Source organism: Colletes latitarsis, chromosome 6, assembly GCF_051014445.1.
Source record: "Colletes latitarsis isolate SP2378_abdomen chromosome 6, iyColLati1, whole genome shotgun sequence".
In the NCBI taxonomy this organism is placed as follows: Eukaryota; Metazoa; Arthropoda; class Insecta; order Hymenoptera; family Colletidae; genus Colletes; species Colletes latitarsis.
Window position 1 is genome coordinate 25,970,823 of NC_135139.1, and position 10,417 is coordinate 25,981,239.

Here is a 10,417-nt window from a genome sequence, read left to right on the forward strand (position 1 = left end):
TAGATCACTGGAAGGGTAAACCAACCCCATCGTGTCGTTTAGTCACTTTGCCAGACGTAAGTCACTCCGCGACGTCGTTCACGGTCATGGAAGTGACCCTCGATTGCTAATTAAATTCACTCGCGGTTGGCAATCATCACGCGTAGCTAGACAATTTAAAAAAAGTTCCTAAAAGCATATTCAATATAGATACAAGTGCTCGTTTATACGTTAAAAGACGTTGTAGATTCTTCCTTCTCGAAGCCGTGATTTATAGATGGAGGGAGAATGTTATAAATAAAATTGAATCAAGTTTGCTGGAAAGTCAGCCGACGCGTCGAGTATTTTCGCAATCCGAGTCACGAGAGAGGTTATTGCTGGCGACACACGGTGGGAAAATACTAGCCGTTTGTAAACGCGCGCGTCGGTTTACTCAAAGCTCCCCGAACCGATCGTTCGCGACGGTTTCGCGCGCGAGTAATTCGTAACGGTGATACCTGAAAACTTGCCAGGCAACACGATCGTTTATAAGACCATTTCGTTATTCCCAGCAACGGCACCTGTCGAATCGCGTGCAACGACGCCGACGCGAATTGTTTTGCTTCGCGGAAAACACGGGCTCGCGAACGAACACGTCGATCAATGGGAATTGGAATATATCGGACTATATTTATTGTTTCACACGCGACGAAACCGCCTTTAACTACGATAACAGTCTACGATACTCTAGACATGCTCGTTGTTTCATTTTATTTTTATTCGACGAGTTTGTTCATCGTGTTACAAAGCAACGACCAAATGTATATGTTGACGAATAATAATTATTTATAGACCGGGTAAGTGTCGGGGAGAGGCAGAAGGCTTTATTTTCGACGATGACTAGTTTCACTGTTGACAATCAGCTGTTCAGGACGATAAAATAATTCGCAAACGTCCACAGCGAATCAACAATTCCCGAATAAACACTGAACGTGCTCGTGTAACATCGCGATTGTTTTTATGCAATTTGTTTACCTGTACAGAGGATACTCCAGAGGTAGCAACAGGTTGATATCGATTGGAAAATTCCGGGAAAATTGAATTTTCTTTGAGAATTCGTGCAAGAACTACCTTCGGAGTTCACCGTTGCTACCAACGCGTGATCAATACTCTCTGCTTGGTCTACAGTTTGCCGCAGAGATCTATGTACAACCCCTGTTAGTCCCTCGCCCTCACCGGGAGGAGGGATAGAGGGTGTGCGCCCTGGTGCGCAAAATCCACCCTGCCATTGAACAGTAATGATTTTATCGTATTCGGGGTGTTTTTCTTCAGCTTTTCTTTCTTATCGACAAAAATAAATCCTCGAAATCCAATTCCTTGCAAATGTTATAGAAATTCAGAAAGCTTACGTACCCTTGAGTCTCGGTCTCTCAAGATATTCAAAGTTCTCGCGCGTATTTATAAATTTAAATTAATCCTGAAATTTTGAAAACGACCCCAGAGATGGGAGTCTTATTTTAAAAAATTATTATCGCTCCAAACATACGTATCACGGCGAATTATAATATTATTTTTATTAATTGCGTTCCACGATTGAGACCGCGAATTTTAGCAAATTTTTTAAAAATACATCATCCTCCCATAATAATTCGTAATTTCACAAAATTTAAGTTCACTATTTGTTGCGAATTATTAATTTGTTCGATAAATTATCGCTTTGGTCGAAATTGCTTGTTCGTAAGATTTCGAAAAGCTATTTTTGGAAGTAGAAATTTCACACTAGGGAAACATTGATTGCTTCAAGTAGCATAGGCACGTGATCATCGGTCACGGGAATCCGCAAAAAATGCTACGCGTAATCTCGTTATCAACCTAAGGGGCAGACAAAAGCGAAGACACGTGATAGATGAGATTCTAGTTTGTTAAAAAATGTTAGATATCTTTCTTTCTCTTGTATCGTACTTTTTGTATCGTACGAAAATGCGCAGTATTTCGGGGGTATGTCTATTCACCAAAAATTATTGTAATTGACCCCCGCAACCGAAAATAATTTTTTCAAAACGATTTGTAATTTTTTTTTTCCGTCGAAAAATTTCACACCTTTTCGAATTTTTTTTCTCGAAAGTGGGTATGATTTCGAGGGTATGTCTGATGACCAAAAATGATTGTAATTGACCCCCGTAACCGAAAATAATTTTTCTAGAACGATTTGAAACTTTTGAATTTAATATTTAATAACTTTTTAACGAAGCCTCCATCACGAAATTGGTATTCTTGATTTTCGTGTTATTTTGGTCTCTAGAATCCTCTATTAAAATTTTCCCCAGGGGTGGCCGAACACCCTGTGTAGGTGGAAGCGTCACGATCTGAAAATGTCACGCAGTTCGATGTTTGTTCCGGTCGGAGGAGCTTGTTTTTTATTTGATAATTCTGAGACTGGAATTTTAGATACAAGGGACATCACTGTACGTCCAGACAATTTCTTCGGTATTTGAAAACACGTATCGATTACTTGAGCGATTCTAGGTATTCGTACTCGATATATCGCGTTTCTTTCGCGTCGCGAATGGTGCAGATTTTCTCGAGAATTCCCTCAACGAAGTCTACGCAGTAAATAAAAACAAGAGTCCAGAAGGAACAAGCTCTAGATCATTTTTTTTTTTTAACCAATATTCTAAACTTTGCAGGAATTATTTATGCCTGTCGAATAAACTTTTTTATTTTTCTAGTGTATCGAAACGTATAAAATCTCGATCTTGTTCTTTGATGGTGAAAATTGTACGAATGGGAGCTTACGGAATTCTTGGACGGTTTCGATTATCGAGCTTTTGTACGCAATGGCCGCTCGACAAAGAAACTCTCTCGACAATGAAATGCTCAAAGTGCAGGGTAATTTGCTGTTGTAATCTTTGGTGGATGACGTTCAGCCAAAAAGAAAACACCGTAAATGCGATTAAAACGGTCGTAGAAGTAATTATCAATGATTAAACAATCGGTGGTTCCATGGTAGACGCGAGGCGAAGATAATCGCGCGGAAATCAAATGTTTGTTCTGACTACCGGTTTATTGTCGCTTAGCGTCTCGCGTAGACCGAAATTTACGATCGAGACCAGACGGAGGATTCGATTCGTACCAATTTCACTCGCAAACGCGAACCATGAACGATAAAGCCACCCCATTACGTAACAATTAATGTTTATCCAGAGGAAAGTTGTACTCACTCTTTCGTAAACGAGATCCTTCGCACGCGACTCGTAGATCTTCGCTAAGTAAATGAAGAAAGCGTTGAGTTCGATATTAACTAGTTTGGTCGAGTGCTTTTGCCAATGAATTACGCGATTACTTATCGTAGAAGTTCGTACGAAATGTTTACATTGCAACTAGGTTCCGGGAAAGTTACACTCCCGCGGGAATTTATCGAAACTTTTATCTGTTCGACGAAACTGCAACTTACATTCATCGAAAAAGAGTTTAGAGACAACGTGACTGTTTGATTGATAAAGTATCGAGACAACGCTCTGTGCATCGATAAACAATCAGTTTCCAAAGATCGCGATTAGATCGAGTCGAAGAAAGCGGAGAAATGCTACGCGACAGAAGTTAAGAAACATACTGGTCGCTTAAGTTGTGTAATAGATTTTAATAAAACCAACGATATGCAGATGTTTTTATTTATCATAATATTCTGATAAGACGTTGAATAACCTTTTGATTCGATGAGTTCTCAATGCACGTACAACACAACCATACCATACGCTTTCAGACGCAACTGAATTAAGTTCGACGCGTCGCGAGACAAAATCCTCAACCGACCCTCGCTTGAAGATCTTTAAATCAGCGAAACGTGCAACTATTCCGCCTAACCTAAGTTAAAGAGGGTATTATTTCTCGATATTTTGTTTAAACATTTAAAGAAAATCTGGACAGCTTGGGACAACAGTACTCCAGAGCAGTGTTTCTCAACGTGGGTAGTTTTTATTATTTCAGAAGGGAGGCGATTAGAAAATTCCCATTTATGTTAAGAAACGTTTATACTTCTTCAGAACTTGTTTGCTTAATATGTTTATAAAAAAAAGTTGAAAACCACTGCTCCAGAGTCTAACGCGTGCAGAGTTCCTGGACAGCTCCATCGAATACTCGGAAACGATCGCTCGGACGCTAATTTTCGAGTATTCGCGCAAACCTCGAAACTTGTACACCGCCCGGAATCTATGATCTTCGACGAGAAAAGCGTAGAGTTTGTGTGTAATTAGTTTACACTAATTACCTTCTTGTGTAAACAGCAACTTCGTCCACGTCTGTACTATATCCGAAGGAACGCTTCTCGCGGACACAGACGCAGAACACGCACCTCGATTCCTCGAGCGTATCACGCCATCGAACTTCGCGTTATCCGTCTCTCGATCCTCTTTTACTATTTATTTTTTAACTTTCCACTGGTTTTACGCGACGCGGGTTCTTATTACTCGACAGTTAACCGGGTAACGGTTATCAGGTTCGATCGTCTTTTTTATTACTTAAGGTATCGTTTAATGGAACTTCGACACTGGTTTTGAGACCCCTCGACGTGGAAAATTGTTTTGTTTTCACCCCCGAAGGTGCAAGTATAGTACCGTGTCCGCCTTGGCCGGTCACCAGGCCTACAATGAACATATGATTCGCACGGAGGAACCGATGCCCCGAACACCAGCCGTATCATTGGCTATACATAGCACCCGCCGCAACGCGCAGACGCCGGTCATCGCTACCCTTTTGCTATAGTCTGATAAACAATTTCTACCCTGTCCGCTAATTTTGGCCGCGAAAGAATTACGACAAACGCGTACCCTCACCCTCGAAAAATCAGAATGCTCGTTTCCTCTGGTACCCGCGATCTATATCCATCCGCCATTTTCATATACATATTCTTTCATATCGAACTCCATGAAATTTGCAATCGATTCCACGAACTAATCTTCGCTTAAACATTTTTGCTTTTGTTATTATGGAACAGAGAAGGATGGTCGCCATTTTGTCTTTGAGACACGATCGATTAATCAAAACTGACGACGATCGTTTAGTCTATTGATAATTTTCAACGTCGAAAGGTTGCAAATTTGAGCAAGCAAAATTATAAAGATTATCGTCAGAGTTCGAAAAGACACCTCCGGGGTAGGTAACACGTCCTAAATATGGTTAGTTCGCCAGAGTCAAGTGCATTGTGAATTCTCCGTCTGTGATTTCACGGTGCCAATGGCCCAGATAAGTGGAAGACGACCGGTTAATGGAAATAGAACTCTCAGCGTTGGCTTCTGACTGACCTGCCTAATATTTTTCAAACGCCAGCGGACGAGCGCGATGTCGCCACGGATTCCGGCGTCGGAGCGATGAGTCGGCGATTAGAATGATCGATTGTCGCGCCAAAAACGGTGCAAGAATTTGCGTTGAATCGGTCCTCGGGCTTGCTGGCCTTCGACCACGCGCTAATGCACGATTAGAGTCAATGCACCTCCGTCGATGAAACGTGCAACGCCTGTCGTGAGTAAGGAATAAAATAAATGAGTCTGAGGCGCGTGTCCCTTGAAATAAAACATCTTCTCGAAGTGCTCGAGACCATTTCAAAATGCGGCCTAATTACAAAGGCGTCGGTCGTCTTTGATGAAGTCGCGGCGACATTAAAAGTATTTGCAGAATCCTGCAGACGATCGAGAAAATGCAGGAAAAGATTCGTGTCGAGTTTTTGGACGCCCTGGAAACAACGATAGTTTACCCTTTCAAGTACTGAACTTCGTAACCCGTGCTAGAGTCATTAGTGACTCATACTAACATTTCGCTAATACAGATATACAGGGTGTTCGGCCACCCCTGGGAAAAATTGTAATGGGAGATTCTAGAAGCCAAAACAAGACGAAAATCAAGAATACCAATTTGTTGATGGAGGCTTCGTTAAAAAGTTATTAACAATTAAATTCAAAAATTTCATATCGTTCTGGAAAAATTATTTTCGGTTGCGGGGGTCAATTACAATCATTTTTGGTCATTAGGCATACCCTCGAAATCCTACCCACTTTCGAGAAAAAAAATTCGAAAAGGTGTGAAATTTTTCGACGGAAAAAAAAAATTTCAAATCGTTTTGAAAAAATTATTTTCGGTTGCGGGGGTCAATTACAATCATTTTTGGTCATTAGGCATACCCTCGAAATCCTACCCACTTTCGAGAAAAAAATTCAGGAAGGTGGACAAGTTTTTCGACAAAATTCAAAAATTTCAAATCTTTCTGGAAAAATTATTTTCGGTTGCGGGGGTCAATTACAATCATTTTTGGTCATTAGGCATACCCTCGAAATCCTACCCACTTTCGAGAAAAAAAATTCGAAAAGGTGTGAAATTTTTCGACGGAAAAAAAAAATTTCAAATCGTTTTGGAAAAATTATTTTCGGTTGCGGGGGTCAATTACAATCATTTTTGGTCATTAGGCATACCCTCGAAATCCTACCCACTTTCGAGAAAAAAATTCAGGAAGGTGGACAAGTTTTTCGACAAAATTCAAAAATTTCAAATCTTTCTGGAAAAATTATTTTCGGTTGCGGGGGTCAATTACAATCATTTTTGGTCATTAGGCATACCCTCGAAATCCTACCCACTTTCGAGAAAAAAATTCAGGAAGGTGGACAAGTTTTTCGACAAAATTCAAAAATTTCAAATCTTTCTGGAAAAATTATTTTCGGTTGCGGGGGTCAATTACAATCATTTTTGGTCATTAGGCATACCCTCGAAATCCTACCCACTTTCGAGAAAAAAAATTCGAAAAGGTGTGAAATTTTTCGACGGAAAAAAAAAATTTCAAATCGTTTTGGAAAAATTATTTTCGGTTGCTGGGGTCAATTACAATCATTTTTGGTGAATAGACATACCTTCGAAATCCTGCGCATTTTCGAGAAAAAAATTCAGTACGAGTGAAACTTTAAACGTTAATAACTTTTTAACAAAGCCTCAATCAACAAATTAGTATCCTTGATTTTTGTCTTATTTTGGCCTCTAGAATCTCCCATTAAAATTTTTCCCAGGGGTGACCGAACACCCTGTATATTTTCTTGCTTGAAACTCGAGCTTAAAGAAAGCGACGAGTCAACAGTGACTCCGGCACAGTACTCGAAGGGTTAAGAGAGCACATACGTTTAAAATGGCGGATCTTGGCGGGGGTGTAAGGAAACAGTTGCTCGTCTGAGCATCGTAACCATTAAAAATTTATTACATATCCAAACGAAGGGTATTAAATTTATTTTCATCGATGGTACCATGGAGAATTCGGCGAACTGTACTCAAAGAATAAATTTTCTTTTGGTCGTTTCTTTCTTCTGATATTTAAAGCAACCCCGGCTGATACCGGATACGCGTGGCGAAGATGTGAAATACGTATTGATTCAAGGACACGCAGGCGTAGAACCTAACGAAACTGGGTCAAGTTAGAAGATCCCAGGTTTAGAAGTTGTCCAGGGTCGATAGCGGAAACGTTGGGGTAAAAATGGGTCACCGGAGCGCAGGGGTCTCCGAAACCTCGACTTTAATAGGATGTTTTACAGTTGAGGTCAATTTTATGGTGATTTAATTTTCTTGGTTTCTTGCTTCTTTAATTCCTTTTGCTAAAGAAACGTTAATTGACATTATACAGTGCCGCTTGTGGACGTTTCATCGTCGATACGTTTTACATTTCGAAGTTGAACGTTCCACAATCGGAGGTAGTCGACGATCGAACTAGGCTCGTTGCAAGAACTTAACGAATTGGTCCAGAAACCTGTAATTAACGTATCCGAGCATAAAAGCGTGTATCGAAACGAATAGACATTCATTAGCTCGTACAGATGATCATTTGTTTTCTTATTGTTGGACACGAATTGAGAATAAAAAAAAAGTCGCCCAACGTGGGGCTCGAACCCACGACCCTGAGATTAAGAGTCCCATGCTCTACCGACTGAGCTAGCCGGGCGTTGAGAAACCCTTCCAAAAACGTTGTTTTCAACAGGGTACGGTATAGTAATTTCACTCGTAAGTAGGTTTGGAATCTGTCGAACTCCTTGAAAATATAATTGCACAGATTGCTTTATAAAACGACGCTAGAATTCCTTTGGCTAGGTTAAATCACGTTCAACTTTAACGTCGTTTGAGATAAACATAATTGTTAAGAGCTCTGTGTGTTTATATAGAAACTTGTTGGTTACCTTTGTATATTTATAATTTGCTAAATATTTAATTACTCTGATTTAATTACTCTGATTATGATTACCACGATTACTTTTAGTATTCACGAACTAAAAAAGTAATCAATTTGCGTACAACTATTCGTCTTACACTGTTTGAACAAGTGTAAGTACGATGGTGTTAAATCCCTAATAATTCTCAATTGGTGAAATTCTGATTGGTGGCGTATATCCTACCAATCGGAACGCAGAACACACCGAGAGACGGTCGTGCATTTCCGATAGCAACTCGATGTTACCAGATGGCAGACCGGTGCCCAGACGAGACTGCCCCCCCACTTTCGTACATTAATGCGTGTACGTGAGCTCCTGCATTTCGGGCAGCTTCGGGAGTCCGAGAAAGAAGGGCGAAAACGAGCCTCTTCTTCTCGCTTTCTAAACAGCTGTAATCTAATTCAACCGGCATAGAATTTCGAGTTTCGACCAACCGATCCTACGGGGAAATTGATCCCCCACTCACGTACTATCCGATGAAAAAACCAGCGTTCGATCGAACTATTGAAATTAGTAAAGTCAGCAAACGTAGAAAAGTCTTGCCGCGATGTACGGAGTTGCTATTATGAAAAATTCTATCCAATATTTCATTACATCAGCTCGGTATTACCCACGATGAAAAGTTCTTCTTCGTGGGTAACACGGATTTCGATCTCTCGCACTCTTACGTTACTGAACTTAGGAGATAAAAGGAATTCCTCCGGGAAAGAAAATGGTTGACGCGAGTCGGATTTCGACTGACTCGAGAGCAAAGACGAAACGACCTCTTTGTCTAATTCCCGAAGCTGCCCGAAGTGCAGCAGCTCGCGTGTACGTTAGTGTGCGTGAGTGGTGGGGTCTGTTCTGTCTGTGACCGGCGTGCCGTCTGGTAACATTGGCTGTAAGTGTGGTCTGCAACAAGGAGAATCGTTTAGTGCGGTGAACGTTTGAATTTGGAAGTTAACACGTGTTTGTGCGTAGATTTTGAAGTTTATTTTTTTGTTATACGCACGTACATATAAATATTCGTTGTTTGATGTGTGGTTTGAGCGTTAACTAAAATGCCACGCTCTGCGAAAGATTCAGATGAGGAGCAAGACGTAAAAGCTGGTTTGTATTTTTCATTTTTTGGGTTCTGCGCGCACGCGGTTCGGTCGGCCGACGACTGTAACGGTCGATTCGGCATCGATTATCATACTTTCATCAGCTTAAGAACGTGTATCATTGCTCGAATTCATCTTTTGAACTTGCGCAAAGTAAACAGTGCGCATTTTACGAAACTCAAACGAATATATTCCCGGTATTTCTAAGCATTTATATCGTATCTTCAGGTCGCAAGGCTCGTGGTCTCGCCGGGTCGGTATCTGTTGACTCCCCGCTGCGTCGTAGTTCCCGAGTTAAAACAGCTGTTAAACATTTTGAATCTTCACCCGAGTCGCCAGCAAGCGATGCCAATAACGTCAGTAATACGCAAATAACGAGAATTACTAGGCGAAGAACGAGCACCATGGATAATACATTAGCAACTGAGAAGAGCAGAACCTTGCGGTCCAGAAAGAACTCTGCAACATCCGATATAAGCGAAGCTGCAGAAGTAGATGTTACTGTCACACCGACAAAGAAGACTAGAAGTATCACTGCGAACGAAATGTTTAACAAGTCTAATAATCGTTCGAGGTATATGGAATATTCTTATGTTTAATATTGTAATTTAGTTTTTACGCTGTATTGAATGTTTTGTATTAATTTTTTGTTTAGTAAGAGATTAATAAGAGCTGGTTCGGAATCTAAATCGCCCCCAACATTAACACCAGTGAGAAATACACGTAGAACGAGAGCTAGCTCTATGGAACCTGATATTGTTTTAGAAACAAAGAAAACTGAATTGCATACACCCATTAAAGCAAAAAGAAGAACATCCATAGCACCGTCTGAAGCAACTGTTGTGGAAGAAAATGAAGAAACTGTAAGAAAATCAACGGGAACAGTCGAGCGTACATTACCTAATGTGAAGGAGCTTAATGAAACACGTATGTTATTCTTTGGAATATTTCTTTTTAATTTTAAGAAAAATTAATTTGCGAAAAATAACTTTATATTGATTTTGTCATATTTCAGCTGTTACAAATACTAGTCCAAAACAGATAAATAAATTGTTAGTACTTTCAATAGAAAAGATGGATACTAAACGCGAAAGCATAGTCGAAAATACAACCGAAAATGATACGCGTGGTAAGTTTAATTCGTTT

At 40.4% G+C, this 10,417-nt stretch overlaps 1 protein-coding gene and 1 non-coding gene across 4 annotated transcripts in view; one reads left to right on the forward strand and one right to left on the reverse strand.

Annotated features, from left to right (window-relative positions):
• LOC143342966 (uncharacterized) overlaps positions 1-10,417 on the forward strand; it is a 39,734-nt gene that overhangs the window by 23,374 nt on the left and 5,943 nt on the right. Inside the window, exons 1-4 of one of the 3 annotated variants that reach the window (XM_076767336.1) lie at positions 9,037-9,141; positions 9,500-9,845; positions 9,927-10,198; positions 10,287-10,400. In XM_076767336.1, the coding sequence (XP_076623451.1) occupies positions 9,676-9,845; positions 9,927-10,198; positions 10,287-10,400 (556 nt within the window). In that variant the 5' untranslated portion in view covers positions 9,037-9,141; positions 9,500-9,675. Of the gene's footprint in view, positions 1-9,036; positions 9,279-9,499; positions 9,846-9,926; positions 10,199-10,286; positions 10,401-10,417 lie in introns of those variants that run through there. The other 2 variants (XM_076767334.1, XM_076767335.1) reach the window with 2 other exon arrangements.
• Trnak-cuu (transfer RNA lysine (anticodon CUU)) lies at positions 7,852-7,924 on the reverse strand. The gene has a single exon. It is a non-coding gene; the product is annotated as a tRNA-Lys (tRNA).